We start from the raw sequence: 23,949 nt of genomic DNA on the forward strand, positions 1-23,949 counted from the left end.
GAAGACAGCCTGTGCACACATCTGGACACTGTTTTCATTGAAAATTGAGATCATCTAGTAAAACAAACATGCCTCGTGCTTGGGAGATTATTATTATATTTTAAAAGTTGCACTCAGGTGGAAGAATGCATGTTTATACTGTATCTACATTTAGCAGGAAACGTGTTGCATGTTGAAATAGACGAATTCCTTTCATGTTGTATTAAATAAGACCGTCGTCTCAGACTTTGTCAAATTATTTGAAGGATTCTCTTTTAAACATTGTTTGACCAGTTTGCAACTGTTAATGCATAGTGCGAGTCAGCTTATCCAGATAGTGGACATAAATTCCAACATGTGTTTTACTTCCCAGGAACCCCGTGAGCTGATTGGTCCAGCGTGGGCTACCAGCTCAAGCAAAGCAGCTTCCAGCACAACAGACCTGGCCCCAACAGATGGCAGGAACTTCTTAACTCAGTACACCAGTCACGACTGATACATATGTCAACTATAGAATGCAGAAACCCTACAAAGTATGCATACACACGCACGGCTGCTCAGGGAAAGTTCTGTGGTCCACTCTGACTGTGTGAGTGTGTGGTCAGTGCATTACAGAACTTTGCTTTAGAAGCTCCACCCATCAGACCTGTATTGATCTCTGTGAGAATAAACACTTGTTTGTAAGACATCTGACTGCTTTCAAGTGTATATATAAACATGAATTATTATTGTGCTTTTTGTTAACCAAACTGTGATATGGGTGCACTTAATACATGCAGAAGCGACATAGGGTGAAATTATCCTATTGAATGTGGCCACCACCCTCCTGAAGTAACTGTCGACCTTGTGAGTCTCTATGAACAAATATGTATTTATTTATTCAAAGGAGATTTACACAAACAAATTTTAAGATCAAATAAACTCAGCATTTTACTGCTTTAGTCAGTGGATGTTTATTTGTTTCATTTGAAATAATATCTACTCAAAAACCTATAAAAGCAATATCATGAAAATATGCTTTCACAATATATAATCTAATGTAATGTTTATTTATTTGTGATTTATTTTTTTGTTTGTTTCTTTACAATTCACAAGTTGTTTTCACATTTAAATGTTTCTTTCCTTCTGAACAATCATGTTTAAGAAATAAGAAACTATACGGTTTACTTGTAATATTCTGTCACGAAACTCATATGGATACATTCTCCTGGTTTATTTGAAGTACTATGCTTGTGTTTGTATAGGGTCAGTTCATTCTTACAAACATATGTTCTCATCTGGTAAATGCAAAAACATAAAACTGCTCTCACAGAGAATAATCTTGAACATTCCAGTATGAATATCGTCTTTGTAGGTGAATGTTTTTGATGTTCTGAACATTTTGGATCACTACATAATTCCCAATTACGAGAAATGTTGTTATTTATTTGATAGCGTTCACATTGCATGCAACAGTAAAATAGCTCACTGCTGCCCTCTAGTGAAATCCAGTGGAGTTGCTCTCACTCTTAATACTTTTAATCCCTCCCAGCTCATGACTTATTCATATTTTTATCAGTTCTTGTGTCAGACGCTTTCACCTTGAGGATGTTGACATAAATCATAATGTCCGGTATTTTATATCACCAAAATCTGATAGACAACAAAATATAACAATACATTTCCCAATCATCCCGTGATGAAAATATGTAAATCTCTACTGGTTTTAATGATTATCATTTGAATTGTATTGGTTTGAATGGAAACAATAATGTTGTCTGTAAATCAATGCTTGTAATGCATTGGCTTCTGTTGGTGGGGAAAGATTTTGTAATGGTTTTATTGGTGAAGCAATTAGAATTGGTATTGTTTTTTTCCAACAGGGACCAAATGCATGCATCATCTATTCCATAATCTGAATCAGGATTTTTAAAAGTTTTACCTTTTAAATGAATTCTAGAATATACAAAGGATTGAGGACGTCACACAACAAATTTGCTAGTTGTGCAACCTCAGTTTTCTCATAAAACAGTTCTGCTCAGTGTCCTCCAGGTGGCGACATTTCTCTTTGAAATGACATTGAAAATGAAGCCGCTTTGCTGTACAGTAGTGGACATTTGCCAGCAAGTGTAACATTTGTATCTTTGCGCGTTTAAAGTGGTTAACGTTACATTTCAATGATCTCATAAATAGTGCATATTAGTAACCTAATGAACACAAGTTGTTTGTGTAATGGTTAGATGGTATCTGTTTGGAGTCATGCAAGTTACCTAACAAAAAGAAACTCAGATTTCTGTTTGGACTTTGTTCTCTGATGTGCACTGCACACATCTCCTTATTAAGTACAATTTCAATCAAAGCTGAGTGCTGATAAGGACTCAACACTTCTCACACATTATCTCGGACAGCTGTGCCCGGGTGACCTGGAGTTGTTACACAATTCATTTCAATGCAATCTTCACTATTTTACTGACAACATGTGCTTCTCTTAAAACAACCTCATTTGGCGGGATGTCTAGCAGAGGTGAAACCTCAGATGACCTGCTTTTACATGATGGGATTTACGTTAATTCCCCATGAAACTGCTCTGGTGGCTTCAAGGCTCACTGTAGCAACAAGAGCAAATGAAGTTTGCTTTTCTCCACAGATAATGTTAACAAACTTAATATTGATTGAACATTATTTGCAACATATTTAAGATTTACATCCATAATGTTGCCAAAAATTTAAAACCTTTAAACACAGCACATTTAGATTAGGTTGCATATCCAATTTTCTAAATTATGCGTTTTAGTGATATTACATTTCAATAATGTCATTTGTTATTGCGACACAATAATCCCTTAGTTTTTTATTGGAAAGATTTCAAACTTGAAACATAACATTCAACCGTGACCATTGCTCAGAACAAGTCTCGGTATTTGTCTTTAAAATGACGTAGAAAATGGCAGAAAACAAACGTACACACAGGAATGTGACAGAATAAAACGACTTGCAGTTGAATTTTCCCAGGGCTTTGTCAGGACCTGCCCTAAAATAGCTCCAGATGGAGAACATACCGACTTTAAAGTCACACTTCAACAACACCCTCACTTTAAATTCACAATACTCAAATAATATTGAAGAACTATTATTGCTTTAAACAACACAGAATAATGAAGAAAAAGAAAGATGACACATAACAGTGGACTTCTTTAAATTTTATTTGACAGGGTAAATCCACCTGAGACATACAACAGCTACCAATCATCATGCTGCCGTCACAGTCGCTCATTGCAATTCAAATACTACAGGTACAGTTCAATAATTTAACAAGCAACAGCTCCTGTGAAACCAGGGGACATTTGATTCATTCCTTCAGTGGTAACACTGAGGAACTGCAGTAACATGACTTTCAATGTGACACCTGGACAGACAAAAAAAAATTAAAATAGTCACTGCTGAAATGGACTCGTGTTAGAAGCTAAACTTGTGTTATACCTACAATCCATAAAATGAAAACCCCGGCCTATCTGATCCATCATGCCGTTTTGAGTACAGTCATAGATATTGCAAAACCAAACTACAAACATTTAAGTTAATATTTCCTCCTCCGCCATTAACATTACGATGTGGCCGATTTCAAATATGCAATAAGGTCAGCTCTCTCGCCCTTCTTCTTGATGCCAGCGAAGATCATCTTTGTGCCGGGAATATACTTCTTGGGGTTTTCCAAATATTCCATCAGGGTATCCTCGCTCCAAATGATGCCTGGGAATGACACGCATCAACATGACAAATCCATCTCGTCATAAAATATTCTTAAACGAGACACTTGCTGTATCAGTACCTTTGCTCTTGTTGGCATCTGTGTAGGAGTAGCCTTCTGCCTGACCAGTCTTACGGCCAATAAGACCCCAAAGGTTTGGCCCCACTTTGTGCTTGCCTCCGTTCTCAACTGTGTGGCATTGGGCGCACTTCTGGACGAAAACCTTCTTTCCTTTTCCCACGTCACCCATGTTTTCCTGGAAGCAGGAAAGACAATTGAAGAATGAACTGTTATGACATCATGAACGGAAGGTCATTCAAGGGGAATCAAACACCAGCCAATGAAACACTATCTGCTCATTTAATCAACTTTATTCAAAACCATTATAGCTGATGCATAAACGAAACCATGAAGCAGTGAAACTGAAGCATACTTTCAGTGTTCAGGTAGACATGACTGCTCTGGACATTTTATAAGAACAAGGTTCGGCTTCCTGTCAGTTCTCAACTGTAAACATCCCAGTTTAAAGTGCTTGTTACCCTAACTAACATCAAATCGACATTTATTACGAAACGTGAATCACATAATGACGCTAGATGGCCCAACCCGAGAGATCGAAACGATAAGAAGTCGTACGTGAGTTTGTGTGACAACATTTGCATTAAACCCCCCTAATAGAAAGTCTACAGAACGATTAAAAACTCAATATGTAAAGTCATAAACGGGCTTTCAGATCCACGTTGTAGCCTCACGCGACGCTAGCTGTTAGCCACCTGGCTAACCTTCCATAAACGCCTATTCTGGTAATAAAGGAGTCACAGTACATATCTATACAATTAACGTTACGTAAAATACTTCCGCATTATAAAATGTTAAACATAGTTTATGAAAAAGTGCGTGACATCACAAGCTTTCTCGAACACCGGCGACTTACGCAATGTCACACCATTCTTCATCAGAACCCGAAAAAATCCTTACAGCGATTAAAATCTCACCCAAACGCGACAAGAGACATCGACTCGACACGACACGAGCACGCGTTTAATTACCTTGTTAGGTCGTGTGAGAAGCCGCTTGGCTCGGTTCCTAGTGTCCTGCAAAAGCCGCTCGGCGGATCGAAACGCTATCAGGGCGCGAGAGGAAGGTCACTTCATTTTAGAGGCGAGAGGGGGCGCCGCTGTATGACGTCACACGCACGCGCCGCGCCACCACGTGACTCATTCCGACGAACCCGCTGAGTTTCTGATGAAGATCCTTTTATGGAGTTGAGGTGGACAGTACATAACGTATATAGATAATATTTATCGCATCGTGTTAGTGTATTTAAAGGGATATTAGGGAAAGTGTTGATTGCTTTGAAGGAGATAATCGATAGATAACATAGAGTTAAGAGTCTTGTACCTTGATAGCATATATGTATAGCATGTACGTAAATGGCTTAGGGCTAGTGAGAATGCAGAGCGAGTTTGACCTTGGCGTTTTTGTCAGAATAACACTTTTAATAAAATATATAGATTATTGAGCGATTCCTTTACTTATTATATAGACAGACATGGTGTACTATAATGAAACAGAGGCGTTTCGGTGTATAAATAGGTGCACGAGCCCCAGATGTATAAATTACTCACAAGTGTTACACTTATTTAATGTTTTAACAAAATAACATATGTATTCGTAAAGACAATATGTCATGTGCCAGGGTGAGAAAAGAGTATACCTACTTAACAATCACACCACATCTTTTCTATTATAAGAAGAGGATGTTAAATCTTTGTAACATTTTACTGATTAAAACTAAAAACATGAAAGTGGGGACTGCTCTTGTAAATGTACATGTATGTCTAAAGCACGTCACAGATGTACAGTGGCCTATATAATAGAATGACATTGACGTTGCGTCACCTGACCGCGTGACTCGAGATTCATACACGATCATACAGGTGACGCTGTGGACATTCCTGTTCACGTTAAGACCGATACAAGAGGTGTTTTTCTGAGGAACTCGGGTTTCAGGTTGTCAGGTGTTTCCCCGTCAATAACAGAGGTGACAGGTAACTAATAAATGAGAAAGAAAATCAGGTCGCACGTAACAGACACTGTACGTCACAGGGCAGACAGCTGCTCCTACAAAGTACCGTTATTCTTCACATAAATATTTGTTTACATGCCGTTCATTTCTCATTAAATAATCAATTAAAACTGCATAGATAACCTACATCAAATAAAATACAAACAAACCCCCAAATCCTTACTGAAATCCAGTAAGACTAAACTTCTCCATACTCAGCATTTTTCTGACTACAGACCAATTCATTTACATATGCATGTTTGTATGTAACGATACAGTGCATCTTGTGTGATCCTGGGGTCCAAACCCACGAGGTTTGTGTTGCTATATCACAATGCTCCACCAGTTGAGCTTTAATCTTTACACGGGTTTTATGGTGCAGTCAGTGTATTGGAACAGGTCTGTCCTTGCAGAAATCTGCTGAACACTGTGATGATTAGATGATTCATCATGGTAGTGTTGTTGTGCAACTCAATGTTTCATTGCATTGAAGTCAAGCTCAGATCTTCTGCCTCTGCCCTTCCCGTTAATTTGGAATAAATCTAATTTGGGATAAATTGTTGCTATGACAAATAATATTATGTACCATTAGCTGGTTGATTCACATTGCTAAAATATATATTTTAAATAACATAAACTTTGGATAGTTCACCCAAAAATGAAAATTCTCTCATTCTCACTGTTTGTAATATGAATCATGATTAAATGTTCTTAAAGGTTTCATTGTCAGGCCAACAGAAGTCTCTCTGTGCAGGTTTAGAGGTGACTGTGTCTCGCCACTGTAACTCCCTCTAGTGTTTCTGACCACACACTTCCTTCACTGTGTGTGCGTGCGCGTGCGTGTGGACAGACAGCCACATCTGCTGCTCAAATATAGAACTGCACTGTACTTTTCAGTATTACAATATTCACTTAAAATTTATTCATCATACATCCAGAAAAATAATAATTTAGAATAAGATTTAATGTAAAAGATTCAAACCTTTTATTTTGTAATAATAAATATATAATAAAAATCTGGCAAATGGTTAAGCTAAAAGATAAAAATGTATATTTTATTTTGTGTTTTTTATACTTTTATCAACAGTGTACATAAACAAATGTACATTTTTCAAAGTTCCTCCCTGATTTGTAATGTTAAATATCACTATCAGCATCTTGTTTACTTTTTCCGTTTTTGAGCTGTATTCTTGGCTTTTGGTTTTATATTTTCAGCAGTTTTTTTACTTTGGAAAAAAAATGACTGCACTACATCATAAAGCATATATGATTGTTTTACTCCGCTACATTTCATAAACACTTTTTTAACATGTTTAACTTTAAAGGGATAGTTCACCCAAAAATAAAATGTCAGTAACCAAACAGATCTCACCCCACATTCACTCCCATAGTATTTATTTTCCCTACTATGGCAGTAAATGGGGGCTGAGATCTGTTTGGTTACTGACATTCTTCCAAATATCTTCCTTTATGTTTAGCAGAACAAAGACATTTTTACAGGTTTGGCACAACCCGAGGGTGAGTAAATGATGACAGAATTTTAATTTTTGGGTGAACTATCCCTTTAATACAGTACTTACGTATAATTAAAAAAAAAGGAAAACACTCTAAAATAAAAGGTGCTCTATAGTTCTAAAAGTGGTTCTTGGCTCGTCATCATAAGGGAACCATTTTAAAAGTGTGATATAGAACCATATCTTGGTTCTTCAGCAGTTCTTTGGGAGGGCTGAGGTGCTATTTAGAACCGCTGAAGAACCATACAGGGGCTCAACAGGTTCTTTATATATAAGCGGTGCTATAGAATGGTTCCCCAAATCATTTCCCTATGATTACGAGCCAAGAACCACTTTTAGTGCTATAGCGATATATTTTTTAGAGTGTGTAAAGTACTATACAACACTGTTTTTCAGCCACAGTATTATGATATCTTTGAGCATGGGTGCTCTCTTGTGGCTAAGCGCAGAACGGCAATGTCACAGTTCACCCAATATGAATATTCTTTCATCATTTATTCACCTCTTTGTAATGTCAAACCCGCATGACTTTCTTTTTTCTTCAGAACACAAAGAAAATATTTTGAAGGATGTTGATAGTCAAACAACACTGAACTCCATTGACTTCCATTGTATGAACACAAAACCACGAAGACATTTCTCAAAATATCCTCTTTTGCGTTCCACTAAAGAAGAAAAGTCATACAGGGTTATAACCACATGAGGGAGAATAAATGAGGACAGAATTTTGATTTTTAAGATGTTTAGGGCTTGACCTTTGGCTGGATCTCTTTAGAGGAAGAGTTCTCCTAAAATGAAGTTATTTTCTTATTTTCTCGTCATCATGTCATTTCTCACCTGTGACACTGTCATGTCAGGGACTGTTAACCTGTCACCTTTTCCTTTCATTGTATAAAATAAAGAACCAAAGAGTGGATATTCTCCAGAACCGACTGTCTTCAGTTTTAAGGTTAGCTCAACATGAAGTAAATCCTTGATTACTGAATCTTCATTTTAGGTGAATTATTCCTTTAAAGCCTTGTTCACACTGAACTGATAAACGCCAAAGAACAGGGACCCTCTGGCATTTGTTGCCATCGGTTATTAATGTCGGAGTAAATATTTTCTTTTAAACACACTTGTCCATCCTTTACAATCTTTAATTTATATTGTTTAACTTTGTTTTTGTGATGAACAATATATTTGAAGAACACTCCTCTGTTTTATACAGTTCAATTCTATTGCGACGTTTAGCTTTGTATTCTCTTTGTTAGATCTAAAGGTTTAACGTTGAATACTCGTATTGACCAATATTGCTTTGGATAAAAGCGTCTAATGAATACACATAAATGTAAATAATAATTGCAGGACAGTTATTATTCTAAACATTCTAAATCCCACTAATGTCAGTGTTTGTTGGATCAGTGTAAATGAGTCTGATGGCTTTGTTTGGTCGCACTTCAGTATGGGGGGCAATTCTCACTATTAACAAACCGTGAACTATGACTTTTTCCCCAATTAACTCTTAATTTGTGTCTTATTAATAGTTAGTCAGGTAGTTATTAGGTTTAGAAGTACTAACAAACAGCCAATATGCCAATAATAGGCATGCTAATAACAACTAGTCAATAGTGAGAATTGACCCCTATACTGAAGTGTGACCCTTTGTTTATTTCATTTGTTCACTGGCCTGTACATCAGTGGTGAATCGAGACAACAGTTCATGTCAGCGGTCAGTATCATTATCCTGTGACCTTTACTATGGTAAAATGGTTGTTGTCTGGATTAATTAAGATTATAATCTTATTGGGGACTGACCACAACCGCATGTGCAGTAGTACCTGCTAGCATGGTTTGATCTCAGACGACGAGTGCTTCACGAGCTGAGTGATGAACAAAAACATGAACTAAATCACACGGGTTTTCAAATAGAAAGAACTAACGTTTTTGATACACGTGGGACTCGTGCTGTGTTTTAGGATGACATGGACATGAAGTATACAGCATTCAGTACTCGAGTCAAGGATGTGGAATATTAAGATTTATTCAGTTTGACAATATGATCAAAGAGTGCTGTAAAAAAAAAGAAAAGAACATTTGCTCATTGTTTTACTGTTAATGAGTCACGTGTGTATTTACATCTGTACATGTACCGAAGGCCTTGTTCTCTCAAATCATCTTTTCAAAGAATGTCAGAAACAAGAAGTCAAAGGCTCTCGGTTACAAAGCAGGAACGGGTTTGCACTGTACAAAAAACAAAGCACGGCGGTGTTTCACCTTACACTTTCACTTCAGTATTATCTGAAAGAAGCTAACCAAGCATTTCAGCAGGGAGTAAATGGCGAAGCATTGGAATGATTCAGGGAGAGAACGACGTGGTTTCCGTTTCCAGGGCAACCGAGGATCGTCGTCTTCCACAGCGAGCGTACTGGAGATGGCTCTTCTTGAGACAGCCCAAGTCCTTCAGTAGCTTCAGGAGATCGTTGCGAAACTTCACCCCGATGAAGGCGTACAGGAAGGGATTGACACAGCAGCGCAGGAAAGCCACGGCTCTCGTCACGTCCATGGCGTAAAGGCGACTGTTGTCTTTATGGCAGTCCGTCGTTTCCTGCGTGGTCACCCCCATGACCACGTTATAGGGAAGCTGACTGAACACAAAGACGGCGACCACAGCGATGATGACCTTGAAGGCTTTATTCCGCTCAAAGTTCTTGGCTTGGGTGAGCGTTTTGATGATGCTGACGTAGCAGAACACCATGACGACGGCTGGAAGTATGAAGCCCAGGACCATCTGACTCACCAGCATGCTGCTGTGGTAGTTTACGAAGCGCTTGCCGTTTGCCACGCACGTGCCGTTGATGTTGACCTCAGAGAACACCATGTCAGGTATGGAAAAGACCACCGCCAACACCCAGGTGACCAGAGAAGACACCTGGCCATAATACACTGCGCTGTTGCGGCAACGATGGGCGGAGACGGCCTTGGTGATGGAGAAATAGCGGTCGACGCTGATGCAGGTGAGAAGGAACATGCCGCTGAAGAAGCTGACCTTGTAGATGGTAAACATGGCCTTGCACGGATACAGACCCAAATGCCATTTGCTCATGAAACTGGCGGCCCAGAAGGGAAGAGAAATGGCGAACAGCAGGTCAGCCAATGCCAGATTAAACAAATATACGTCGGTCATGGTTTTCAGCCGTTTGAAGTAGAGGTAGGTCAAGATGACCAGAAAGTTCCCAAAGAGAGCCAGGAGACAAATGACGGTGTAGATGGTGGGTAGGAACCAGGTACGGAAGATGCGGTTGGAGTCCTTTTCGCAAATGAATTCCAAGCCGCTGTAATCCATCTCTGTGGAATACTCGTATGGTGTTGAGGGTTTGTCGTCATCTTGGTAGAAGGCCGTCGAGTTTGACCAGCTCATCTGAAAGGAAAGTCAGGGCTGTTTTTTGTACCATGCAAATCGTTGAAAAGCAGCTTTACATACATTATAATTAAGAAAATAATACTAGTAATAAAAAATGCATGGTATTATTGCACGGTTTTCTCTTAAATCTTCCATTTAAAAAAAACAACAAATTCTCAGTCCTTCTGGAGTTTTAATAAACTTTAATAGTCTTTAATAAACTTAAAGACTTTAAAAGAAGAAAACAAACATGTAACTGGCGGATCATCTAGAAATCTCTTTGGTGATGTTTGGACGTCAAATGCATGATACGATCTATTTCAAAAGCATTACCTGCATGTGACACGACCAGATCAGCAGAGCCGGACAAAAAACTGTTGAGAAAAGATACGGTGTGTCAGCGAGCCAATACAATCCCAGATTTCGTTCAGATTTTTTCATTTATGAAAACGTCAAAATACAGCTTCTGTTCTCTTTTAAAAAGACCTGTTTTTGCTTACCGTGAAATGCCTTCATGATTTCTGTCTCTCGGAAGGTTCTACAGGACTGCTCTATCGACAGTGAGTACGTGAGCTCTGTACGTCGTGTGTTAACACGGTGAAGCACCGCTTCTAACTTTGAAGACAAAGACCAAAGGAAAGGGTTTTACCACAGCCTGTGCTGCTGAAAACAACAACTTTACTCCCCTTTGCACATGCATTCAATGCTTTCTTACAACAGTTTTCCATTCTCAGTGTTTTTCATGCCATGTTTATCAAATCAAACCGATGGCCATCACTTTAAGACCGGTTTATCATCTTAATGTTGTACATCATTTTAATGACATACTTGCGTATAAGTCAGCAGTAGTTGATCTGAGATTTCTTCAAAGGGTCATTTAATAGACTTTTACTCAGTGACAACAGTACCGTGCGACAGAGTAAAACTCGCATGTAGGACGCTATAAGAACTGATAAACCATTCAACTATTAGATTAGAAATGAATGGATTTTTTTGATAGTGAGAAAATACTGTATGAATTGCATTTGTGAATGAATGATTTGTGTGATAGATGAAAGATTGAGATGATAAAGAACAGCATGGTTTTTAAAGTCCCCTCAGTCAGTTCATGTTTGCACGGGGACACGCACCGTTGCATCATTTGCATGTGTGGTTTGGTGTGTACATTTCTGCCAGGAAAGAGGCCTCGGCAGGAAGACACACTTTCAGCCACAACTCAGGTGATATGCGCGTGGTAAAGGAACTGTAGCACTGAAGCTGTGAATAAACCTCAGTTCGTGGTATCACCTGTACACTGAATCTGTTTTTCTTCCTCTTGCTTGTTTCTGTACTACAAACCGTCTTGGGTGAAATGTGAATGCACACATATTTATCAACAAAAATGTACAACAGAAATACAGACATACTTGTATAGATAACCAAAAATCAAAATTCTGTCATCATTTATTCTCATTCTCATGTGGTTGTAAACCTGTGTGTCTTTCTTCAGTGGAACACAAAAGAAGATATTTTGAGAAATGGTATTGTGCTCATACAATGGAAGTCAATGTTCGATTATCAACATTCTTCAAAATATCTTCTTTTGTGTTCTGCAGAAGAAAGAAACTCGTACAGGTTTGACATGACATCAATAAATGAATAAAGAATTGTTATTATCGGCCAAACTATCTTTTTTTGAAAGTAACCACAGAGAGAAAACATTATTCTTACAAATATTTCAATTGTATAATGTAAACACTCAATGTTTTTGAAACAAGTAAAAAAGAACACGAAAGAAAGATTTGTCATATACTGTAAGCTGAAGAACATTTGTACATCATTGAAGAGATCAAACAGAGACGCAGCATCCGTAGTAAAAACAAACCTACGTTGAAAGTTTGTCAAAGTGCATGCGAGTGAATGCAGTTTTTGACTGTTCTAAGGTCATTGCTAGACTGAGCGGTGGTTTCTTCTCTGCATCACGCATATGCTGTCTAAATTCATAGTAGCAGAGCAAAATAATTTATTGCGGTCTCAATAAAAACAGGAAATGGTTTAAGGTGTTACTAAAGGGTGGAAAACATCAACAATTCTCTTCTAGATGATATGGCAGATAAAAAACATCCATGCAAGATATACCTTTGATATATGTGGTTGGATTTGGGCTCATATATGACCGACTATTTCCTAAATAAAATACAAAATGAAAAAACCTATGCAATATAACTTAAAGACACTCGAAGTTCTTGAGGTTTAATTCCTTGTTTGAACAACTTGCTTGAATTGTCCAGTTTTACCTCTGAATTGAAAAAGTTCAATTATTGTGTGATTTCTTGTTACTTATTTGTATTGTTACAAAATGTAACCAAATTCATAAAACATATACCAAATTCGTTCTTAAGTCTTTGCAGACTCATAATCCAAGCTTGAATTTACAAAGTGGCAAAGCCGATGACATGTGTGATGAATGATGTTATTAAATGATGTTTTCTGTAGATTACAGCGTTGTGTGTTTTGCTCAAAGGCACATCAAGAGTTAAATGACCTGACATTAACTCACATTGTTTTTCTATCTACACAGGAAGCTGAAGTCTCATGTGTGATGAAGATATGTGCTTTGTTTCCCTAACCATCATCCTTCTCTCGTAATGATTTGTTTCTACGCACAAATAAAATTGTGAAAATCCCTCTGAGTGCATTTAACCCTGCGGAGAAGTGTCTTAGTCACACCTTTGCTCAATAACACGTGCTTATTTTTACTGGTGAAACTCCCACCCGAGGTTTTGACAAGAATCTTTTATACTCGCATGAGAAACAACACCTGTGTGCACGTTCAAGATAAATCAGCCATTCGCACCAAGTCAAAAAGGTCCTAATATTGTGACATTCTGCTAAAGAAGTAGAAATGTTGATGGTAAATGACAGGCAAAATATAAAGCGGTGCACCTTAACCCAGTACGTCGGAAACTGTGTTTTACCAAAAACACAAGGTATCTATATGAGATCAGAGATGAGCATGTGATTTTAAAACTGATAAATCATTCTAGGGTAAAACATGAACCGCTTCAACCACCTTTAAACTACATCACTGTCTATCAGAGTTAACAGATCCATCTAACCGCAGTGCTTTCTAATGTAACGTTGAAGCTAACAATGCTTTTCACTACAGTAACATGAATTATTAAAGCATGAATTAATTATAAAAGAATAAAATGGTAAAGTTAGTCAACTGAAGTATTTGGACCGCAATGACTGCATTCGATATTTCTAGAAACTCGTTTTCAAAAAGCAACGGTCAAAAATTTCTTGTACTTCTACTAAAGTTTCAGTCTTCTTTTATTAGCTTTCAAGATGAGTCAAACCAACTTTAAATGTCAAAAGAACAGAATATTACACACTTCATGAAAATAGGCAAGAAATATAACAAGATTATTATAAGTGAAATCAATTCTTGGTATGATGTGTTTTATGGTTTAAAGATGGCTCTCAATATTTTAATCACACATTTCTTATACAACGAAAAAAAAATAGATTTCTCAGCTTTCCAACGACTCCAGCCTGCACAATCTTAAACACAGCATCCTAAAACAACATGCAAAAATACATAAAGATGTCAAACATAGCATTAGTAGTTCACCCAAAAATGAAAATTCTGTCATCATTTCCTCGCCTTCGAGTTGTTCCAAATCTGTATAAATGTCTTTGTTCTGATGAACACAGAGAAAGATAGTTGGAAGAATGCGTATAACCAGACAGATCTCGCCCCCATTGACTCCCATAGTAGGAAAAAATACAACGGTAGTCAAAAGTTCCCCAGAACTGTTTGCTGTCCTACATTCTTCAAAATATCTTCTTTTATGTTCAACGGAACAAAAAAATGATCAAGTATTTTTCCTACTATGGGAGTCAATGGGGGGCGAGATCTGTCTGGTTACAAGCATTCTTCCAAATATCTTTCTCTGTGTTCATCAGAACAAAGACATTTGTACACATTTGTTACCACTCGAAGGTGAGGAAATGATGACAGAATTTTCATTTTTGGGTGAACTGTCCCTTTAATATTAATTCATGTTAATTTCAGCATTTATTAAAACATGATTAAAATCAAACGTTGTCACTGATAACATTAGTTTGCCCCATGAACTAATATGACAAGGATTAATAAATGCTGAAAAACTCATTTGTTCATTGTTAGCTAATGCATTTTCTAATGTGAAATAAAAGCATTTATTGTAAAGTGTCACTATTATTTTTCTGCAGACGTGTTTTTGGAAACAACGTTCAAAAAAGTTGCCTAGTCTGTAGATCTTTAAAATAACGTCATCTTTCAAAAAGTGTGACAAACATGCTCTCAAAAGCATTCTGTAGCTAGTGGTATGATTTTTCACACTGTTTGTTAATAAGAACAGTCTCATTAGACCGTGTTAGCTAAAGCAGTAAATTCCTCCTCCTCTTACTTGAATGTAGATTTGGATTATGAGGATAACCGTTGGTTACTGTGTCTAGCTATGTGTGTGTGTGTGTGTGCGTGTGTGTGTGTGTGTGTGTGTGTGTGTGTGTGTGTGTGTGTGTGTGAGTCACTCGCAATGGAAACCTACTGAACACGGTTTTGTATTGAAATCCAGTGACGTGCTCACTAGACAAGCATCCCAGATGTGTTATCAGAAGTGGTCTCTGATGAGGTGAATTGTGTCCATGGGGTGGTCTAGCCACCGCTGCTGATCATTCCAGCCGAAATATCTTCTCCTGCATCCAGTCCCAGCTTATGCAGGTCCAGACCCATGCTGGCCAACACTTGGAGAAGAGTCATCTCCTGTTGTGTGACCTGATCGATCAGAGCCGGACAGGTGGGATTGCACTGCGGCCATTGGCAGTTATCTATGAGGTGAAATGGACAGCCCTTCAAAGCGGTTCTACTGTTCTTATTGGCCTCCTGAAGACTTCTGTCCCAGCACTGAAGAGCACGAGACACGGATGTGCCCTTGATCTGAAAATCCATCCAGGTGCTGGAAGACAAAGATCATTGCTCAGATGTTGCCCGTTCGTCTCTCGGCTGTCTTTCTTTCAAACACATGAAGAGTGTGGAGGTGTACATTCATGTAGATTGTAGAGGTCAAAGAATCTGCATTTGAGTCAATTTGATGAGAAATGTTCGAGTTCATATTGAGATCGTCAATAATATTGATTTTTGATTGCAAAATTTTGATTGAGAAATCTGAGCTCGGTTTGACACAGTGTTGACATCTCTTCTGAAACATTCGTGAGATTTCTGACTCTTATTCTCAGGAGAAGTATCTGAGACTTAAGCTTTCCATCTGCTGTATTTTATTGGTGTCTAGGAGAAATAATTGAAATATTAAATATATATTTCTTATGGGATGTAATTAAAATGCTGGCTAGTCATCGAATGTCTTAAAATCTTTCCATTTTTACTACAAAAAGAAATCTGAAGCCGAAAAACTACCTGAATAAAAAAAAAAATCTAAATATATTAGTAAGCAAGGTGAATGTCACACTGTTTTTTAATTAGTAACCAAAAAAAGAGGAGAATTGATGATGTTCTCATTTCCTTTACATTATTTCACGTTGTAATTTTCTTCACTTTAAATCTTTTAAAGAAATTGAACACTTAAAAAACAAAATCCTCTCCTCTTCTTCCTCTCTTCTCACAGGTATGTCTATAACAATTATTCAAACATTGTATCGTATCACTTATAATCTCCTAAAAAAGTCTCTTTAGAGAAAAGCATCTTTCTACACGGTCTCAGACTTTAAGACCTCGCTGTACGTTCATGTTCTCTCCTCATAACCTTCTCCTTCACACCGAGCGTGAGCTCACCGGTGTGTTGTCATGGTCTCGTGGTTCACCTCACAAATCATCGGCGTCTCTGTTCTCTCTCACGGCGAGGGCTATTATTCACATGTGTGAAGAGTGAAGTGGCATATGGTGACACTCAGAATGTATGGTGATGAATGAGTGGTCAGATGGGTGTATGAGCTCACCCGTGAGGAGTGTGTGTGTTCTTACCTCTTGGTTATTAAAGTGTGAGACAGACAGGAGGGGGCGAACACAGCCCTAAAACAACAAACAGCACAACATGTTGTAGTTGTATTTTACATATATATAATAATCTGTATTTATCTGTATATATATATATAGTTATTTGTGTGCACCATGGGTCTGAGAGTAATGCAATTTCAATCCTCCATATGTATTCACGTACTGTACATGTGGCAGAATTGACAATAAAGCAGACTTTGACTTTGACTTTTGATAATACACATAAAACAGATCCAGACTTCAGTAAACGTATGAAACATATTTCATTTTATTAGGATGGCAATTTTGGATTTTTATTTAAATTCAATTATAACATTTTATAAAGTGTATTTAGCTGCAAAATGGTAAATGATGAAATGCAGATAGTAATATATGAAGAATTTATTTCCAAAAAAAGATCACTTTTGTCATTTTGTTCAAAAATCGTGTTTTTTTATTGTGCATTCCAATGAATATCAATCAAACTGCAGTTGGTTTGTTTTGATTTGAGCCATAATAACTAGATAAATACAGATAACTACCACAATAAAAACATGATAACGTAATAAAAAACATGATTTTTGAAACATTTTAAAAACGGAGTTATCTCATTTTGGAACCAAACACTTCATATTTTTTTCAAAAATCACGTTTTTTTTTATTGTGCATTCCAATTAATATAGAATGAATTGGTTTGTTTGGCCATAATAACTCAGAAATACAGCTAACTAACACAATAGAACACAATAAACAGATTTTGAAAAGGGAGTGGAAATCAACTCTTCACCTGAGAGTGCTGTACTCACGTCACATCTTTGAGAGAGTTTTTCAGCTCTTTTCCCAGATTCTGCATGTACGTCCACTGCTGCTCAGAGAGAGACTGACCGCCCATGTAAATGTTCTCCAATCGTAACTGTTCCTCATCAAACAACCACTGCACCACAAACAGAGGAGCTGGAAACACGCACAGCACGACATCAGCCTTAAACTTGATTTGTATTTAGATTCGTTCTGATCGATGTTAGCATACAAAGACAGCGATATCTCATACCTGTTATGTGGGAGTACAGTTTGTGTGCGAAGAAGCATTGCCATTCCTCGCCTCGTTTGTACAGCTGCTTACACTTGTCTGGGACAACACCGTTCCACAACCTGATAAAATGATTCAGAAACTATTAGAAATCATATCTGTGCCATAAAGCTCACTGCACTAGAAATGAACCCCAATGACACTTTATTGATCCAGATCCAGAACCTAAACGTAGACCTCACCGAAGTCCTTTCTTTATGGCATCCACCGGGGTACAGGAGGCGCTGTCGGGACAGTCAGGTGCCTTCTGCTGTTTGCTCTCCAGAAACCAGCCCGAGTCCACAAGACCTCGCACCTGTGCGTCCGCACCCAACTGCTCCAGGAGACCGGACACTTTCTCAATGTTCAGCAGCACACCTGTTCCTCCGGCACTGCAAGACAACACAAAAATGATTCCTCTTGTACAATATGATATTGTGCGTTTCCATGTGTGATGCTGTATTGGGCTCTCGGGAAAACCAACACAACAGGTTGCTAAGCTTGGAGGAATCCTCAGAAGTCATTCTGCCTGTGTGGCAGGACACATATAGATATGATGTCATCGTCTATAGCATTACAGAGTGCAGTAAACACTTGAATGGTAGACCAGAGGATGGGTTAAAAACAGCGTTCCGGGGATGGGTGTGGATTTCGTGAGCAGATGGCTCAGCTTTAATTGTTTAAAGCATCTAAATGTGTCACAACAGGTGTAATGATTGACTCGGGTTATCTTTACTTCACATCCAATTAGCTTCTGTATCGTGGCTACAGTTTTAAGATTGATGCTTGCTGACTTAAAGTTTTTAAGTGCAATCATATTAGTCATTTCAACTCTTTTAAAATACTTTATGTTTTTACAATACTTATTTTACAATAACTCGTCTGAAAAGGGAACGACTTCACTTTTACAGTATATGATCTTTAAATAAAGGCTCTACAAATGTTCTTCACTGTGATGCCATAGAAGAACCATTTTTTGGTTCATTAAACAACAATTTCCTTTTTTCTTTCTTTCTTTCTTTCTTTCTTTCTTTCTTTCTTTCTTTCTTTCTTTCTTTCTTTCTTTCTTTCTTTCTTTCTTTCTTTCTTTCTTTCTTTCTTTCTTTCTTTCTTTCTTTCTTTCTTTCTTTCTTTCTTTCTTTCTTTCTTTCTTTCTTTCTTACACCTACACCATGAATATCAATCAAACTGCAGTTGGTTTGTTTTGATTTGAGTCATAATAACTAGATAAATACAGATAACTAACACAATAAAAACATGATAACGTAATAAAAAACATGATTTTTGAAACATTTTAAAAATGGAGTTATCTCATTTTGGAACCAAACACTTCATATTTTTAATTTAAATTAAATTATTAAATTAAATTAAATTAAATTAAATTAAGTTAAATTAAATAATCGACAGTGTTGAATAGAAAAGCCACAAACCATTTCAACAAAGCTGAAATCACTACAGAGTGTAAAGTGTCAATAAATCCTCATTCACTCGAAAAGCATCACACATTTGGGAAACATCACCTGTTTAACTTTAGTAAAAACAACAGATGTAAGTTATAAATGACGTTCTCACCTGGTCCCTGCCAGCATCACAACTTTGGCTTGTTTCAAACCTTTTGCTGCAAGATCTTTGACGACTTCCCGAATGATCACAGATCCCATGAAAGTGTATTCTGAAGTAGAATAAAGACCGAGAATTTATAAAACAGACCCAGTTTTGCTAATCAAGACTTTGTGCGCAGGTCTTATAAAGTTTAAACCTGTTTCTTTTCCCTGTTTGGGTTTTGACGCTGCTTTGTTTCCACTCCATACATCGCTCGAGCAGTAAGGAACAAACCTAAACACATACATGACTCAAATGTGCTATAGGTTACGTATCTTGAATTTTGTCAATTTCGATCAGAAACTTACACAATATTGGCATTATACCAGTGAGGATTTTCATCGATTTGTGCAGACAGAATACCGCTGCCTGTAAACCATCAGACAGGGTTTAGATTCATTCTGAGCCGCTGTGGTTTGTGTAAATGACTAGAAGATGTTTTGCTGTCTGTCTGGTAAATATCAGCTCTACCTTTGCGTGTCTGTGGCCAGTCGGTTGAGCTCATGAGACGGGGGACAGTTTTATATCTGGAGTCGCACGTCTCTTTGTTGTAGCAGCACCAGCCACCTAAACACGATGAATCAGAAATAAAGTCACATTCAGATCGACTGGGAAACATGAAAGACCTTTGTGCAGACTTCTCTCAGACAGCTACGACTGATCTACAGCCGTCTGGTGATTAAGAACAACTTGACCTTAATGGGTTACGAATGCTTGATTTATAATTCATCTGATTTGTGAAAACCACACATCATGCTGCATTTTCTGAACCGGTAAACACACGTGGTTGCGGACGCCTTAAAAAAGGCAAGAAAAATCCCACCTAAGAAGATGAAAATACCGCAGAGCGCGGAAGCTCGCTGACCTCTCTTGACCAAATTAACAACGGTTTAAATACTCGCCTTCCAAAAATATCAGCCATCTCCTGCTTCCTTTGAAGTCCTTTAGGTAAAACCTGTGGGACACAAATAAATCTAGACGTCTAGAGAACACAACCTTATGAGGACATATTTGATTTCTCTTAATGCCTTAAGGACCATTATGTGACACACATTTTTGTGTGTACTTAACAATGACACTTATTTTACATTTCATTTGACACATTTCCTTGAGTTTACTCATGCATGCTCACAAAATTCAATCAGGTTTTCTAAGCACTTTTCCAGACGGCTGTGAGGATGTCATTGCTGTCTTACCCAGCGGCAGTCCCGTCGTTGCATGTCACTAATGTGTTCTTGAGAAAATACAGCTTCATTTCATCAGTGGGTTTGCTGGTAGATGTGCTTTGTTGTGTGGCTCCTCGACCTCCAGCGCTGGTGTCTTTACTGGGCTCAGCAGCACCTGCCGGCCCGGGGTTGGGATCATCTTCAGGACCATGATGACTGGTCTCTACTGCTTGAACGTTTGGCTTTTTGGCACCTTTTCCACTCGGCTTGGCATTTCGGTTGTTCTGGCAAGAAACGACTCCCAGAAGAAGCAGGTACATAACATGACACAGTATATTCATATCCAATCCAACAGGACCGACCTGAAACGCACAAGCACAAGAAACAACATGAAACCTCTAGAAGACCTCCATTATGAGCAGTTAAGGTCAAAATTTGAACATGTTTACCCTGACGGAAACCATAAGCCATCAGATATCAGAGCACAAGTGAACAAACGTACCCTTTTACACAACGCGTCTGCTCCTCCTGGCACCTTCAACAGCAAAAATCCTCTTTTTGGATTGATGTCACGTCGGCGTCCCAAACCGGTCTTGATCTCTGGTTGTGGTCTGCGCTTGATTTTATAGTGCCATCGTATGGACCGCACGTCTCTTCATCCCCCCTTGATTCGACGCCAGCTCTGGGCTGTAACCAATGACACACCAAACCTGGACGTCTAATGGCGAGGAGAAAAGATAACATGCGCTCTCTCGACCGCATTTCAAAGAATTCCCCTCCCCAACCCGACACAGTCCCACAACAAGCCCTCCCAGCCGTTCCAAGACCAAGCTTGACATTGATTTAAACACCTACGTGGTTGAAATACCTGCATAACCCAGCGGCTACACGGCATGCGGCTCCGGGTCAGTGGAGCAGACCTCTCTCCACTCGCTCTAATGTGAAGAAGCTCTTCATTCACTCCTTCAACCCAATCACACTCTCAAAAGAGCAGCTTGCTCGATTGCTTTGGGTGGTTATTATTTATGGATATCTGATTGTTTTTATCGCAGGCAGATGGAGGTTGACGTCTGAACATCACAGAAAGAAAAAGCTCACGTTAACATTAAGAGGCCTTTCTTCATCTGACCTCATTTAGCGAAACGCTCGCGTCTAACTCAATCAGAAAGAATGGGTTCGATTTTTGTATAAACTTTTGTGTTGCTTTCGTGTTCAATACATTGAAGGCACAACACAAAGTCGAAAAGTAACACAAAATGTGTCGTCGTTAACTAGACACCGAGATGTGTTCAGTTAAAGACAGATTATAGAGTGTCAGATTAAACACAGAACTACCGTGCAACTATTTCTATCGTTTACAACATTGTGTGTAGTTTTGCGTGGCAGTTGCTCCACTCGCTGTGATGTTTTCAACCCGTGGTTGGATCATTTAAGCATGGGCACCATGTAGACTTCAATCAGTTATTGTGAGAATGGATAGTCTGGTGATGTTCTTTAAAAACGAACGAAATAAATGTGTTTAACCCTCAGGACCACACCTGCTGCAGCCGTCTTCAGCTGGAAAACTGACGTGTTGTATCAAGAATCACTTGTTTATTTGAACAGCTACAAATGTCAAATAAATCACATAAAATACTGATTTGAGTTTTGATTTTATGAGAGGATAAAAGCTAAATGCAGAATGCGGCGACTGACCAATCACAATCAAGTATTCCACAGAACTGATATTATATTTATCAGAGAACTTCACAGTTCTGCTCTTACGGGTTGTTTTGTGTCTTTGAGGAGGTGAAAATAAATCAGACTCGACATCAGCTGTTGGGATGCTTACTATGAGATGTTTTCACCTTTCGTTTGTGTTGAAAGACCTGAAGGCTTTAAAGTGTTGCCAGAAATGCTTCAGATACGTGAAAGTATTTCGATAAAAAAACGTCTAAACAGCTAATGAAATGACATTTGATCTACCGAGCCGAAAACATTCTTCATTCCTTCTGTATTTAGAAGCACGCAACATGCTTCTGTCTTCCCAGAATTCACTGCTGCAATCTGCGGCGCAGACCTCAAAACGCAGAACAACAGAGAAAAAGAAGGTGTAAATCCTTCACTTGATTTTCCAATACAGCCAGGAGGTTTTGAAAAAACATTTTAGATGGCATTGCTTGTCTTCTCGGTCTTTGATATCTGCTTCAATGGATTTTTGTGCAGAAGCTGGCAAGACGCGGCAGATTTTCGAAATTCGTCTGTGGGTCTGAACCCGAAGACTTCCACGCAGTCACACACCAGCTCTGGATCAATGAGGTCAGGACGCTCAAGGTCGTGCTCTTTGTTCGTGTCATCGCAGAATTGGACGCCGTAGGCAGCTCGAGCGCATTTCTCAGCTGACAGGCATCAAAGGATGCCGCAATACATGCGATTTTCAGTGCACGCTAATGTGAAAGGGTCGTGATCCAAAGGCTAGCGACATCTAAACCCCACGCCAAAGACTTGAACATCCACAATTTACACAGCAGGCAGGTGTTCATTTGGATGTCACCAACGCTCAGGAGAGAAATTTATGAGCAGAGGTGCGGGTGACGATGTGATGATTTTCGCTGAGAAGCAGTTTGTCACGGACACGACATCTCTCAGGCTTTGCTGGATTGGTGCGAAGTGCGAGACGCCCACTGAAGGGCACAGACGCTGAAGCGGGTGTCATGCTGGATGACATGCTAACCTTCTGTAAGCAGTCAGTGCGATTGATGGCCTAGACGTTGAGAATAAATGACATGACTGAAATTGTGATTTGGACTGAACTCAGAGGTCCCTTTTGTCATGCAAGAGCTTCACGATTCAATCACGGACAGCGGTTTCATGCGAATGAAACAAGTTGTCTTAACTTTAGTTTAACATACAGTACTTACAGTAGATCCTTAGAGGGAACTTGAATATAAATGTGATCTGTTCTCATCTCAAACAAATGCTCCACACTTCAGTAGCTAAAATGGCAACATTGGTAAACCCACAGCAGAAGAGAACAGAATACTTTTCCCCTTTTCTTTTCACGATTAAAACAGATTCCAGCCAAGCTTTATAGGCAGAATAACACAATTCTATGTGAACTATAAACAGAGAGCACTTTGGGTATTGCAACACTAATATTGTGGCAGTAATGTTGGTGAAAGTCAAATTAAATTTGATACTTTTAAACCCTTCAAAAACGTATTAGATGAAAAAGGTAAAGGAACCATTGGATTTGAATGTGCCTTGAACAGAGCCTTTCTTTCTACATTTACTCACATCATGCTGGCAACAGGAATGAAACCCACTGAAATGAAGTTTTTTTTTAATTATCTGGGCATTATACACAATTTTGGGATGTTGTCTCTACATTTAATGACCCATGACCGTTGCTCTACTGTACAGGATCACACAACCTCTTGGTCA

General features: G+C 38.5%; 3 protein-coding genes across 3 annotated transcripts; all 3 read right to left on the reverse strand.

The window, feature by feature from the left end:
* Window positions 1–3,143: 3,143 nt before the first annotated feature.
* Window positions 3,144–4,889, reverse strand: LOC130556769 (cytochrome c). Its single transcript, XM_057338053.1, has 3 exons — window positions 4,756–4,889; window positions 3,788–3,962; window positions 3,144–3,708 (listed from the first exon to the last, which is right to left on the reverse strand). Exons 2-3 carry the CDS (start codon window positions 3,954–3,956, stop codon window positions 3,563–3,565), a joined length of 315 nt encoding a protein of 104 aa, XP_057194036.1. The 5' UTR covers window positions 3,957–3,962; window positions 4,756–4,889; the 3' UTR covers window positions 3,144–3,562.
* A 4,410-nt stretch (window positions 4,890–9,299) lies between these two features.
* ccr7 (chemokine (C-C motif) receptor 7) lies at window positions 9,300–12,318 on the reverse strand. The gene is made up of 3 exons (XM_057338058.1): window positions 11,171–12,318; window positions 11,004–11,044; window positions 9,300–10,688 (listed from the first exon to the last, which is right to left on the reverse strand). Exons 1-3 carry the CDS (start codon window positions 11,184–11,186, stop codon window positions 9,627–9,629), a joined length of 1,119 nt encoding a protein of 372 aa, XP_057194041.1. The 5' UTR covers window positions 11,187–12,318; the 3' UTR covers window positions 9,300–9,626.
* A 2,336-nt stretch (window positions 12,319–14,654) lies between these two features.
* notum2 (notum pectinacetylesterase 2) lies at window positions 14,655–21,575 on the reverse strand. Its single transcript, XM_057338199.1, has 12 exons — window positions 21,029–21,575; window positions 20,557–20,888; window positions 20,263–20,315; window positions 19,832–19,927; window positions 19,669–19,729; window positions 19,518–19,594; window positions 19,331–19,430; window positions 17,962–18,150; window positions 17,741–17,841; window positions 17,496–17,643; window positions 16,678–16,725; window positions 14,655–15,655 (listed from the first exon to the last, which is right to left on the reverse strand). The coding sequence occupies exons 2-12, from the start codon at window positions 20,865–20,867 to the stop codon at window positions 15,355–15,357; spliced, it is 1,485 nt and encodes a 494-aa protein (XP_057194182.1). The 5' UTR covers window positions 20,868–20,888; window positions 21,029–21,575; the 3' UTR covers window positions 14,655–15,354.
* Between the last annotated feature and the right edge of the window lie 2,374 nt (window positions 21,576–23,949).

Source organism: Triplophysa rosa, linkage group LG7 (assembly GCF_024868665.1).
Source record: "Triplophysa rosa linkage group LG7, Trosa_1v2, whole genome shotgun sequence".
NCBI classification, from domain to species: Eukaryota; Metazoa; Chordata; class Actinopteri; order Cypriniformes; family Nemacheilidae; genus Triplophysa; species Triplophysa rosa.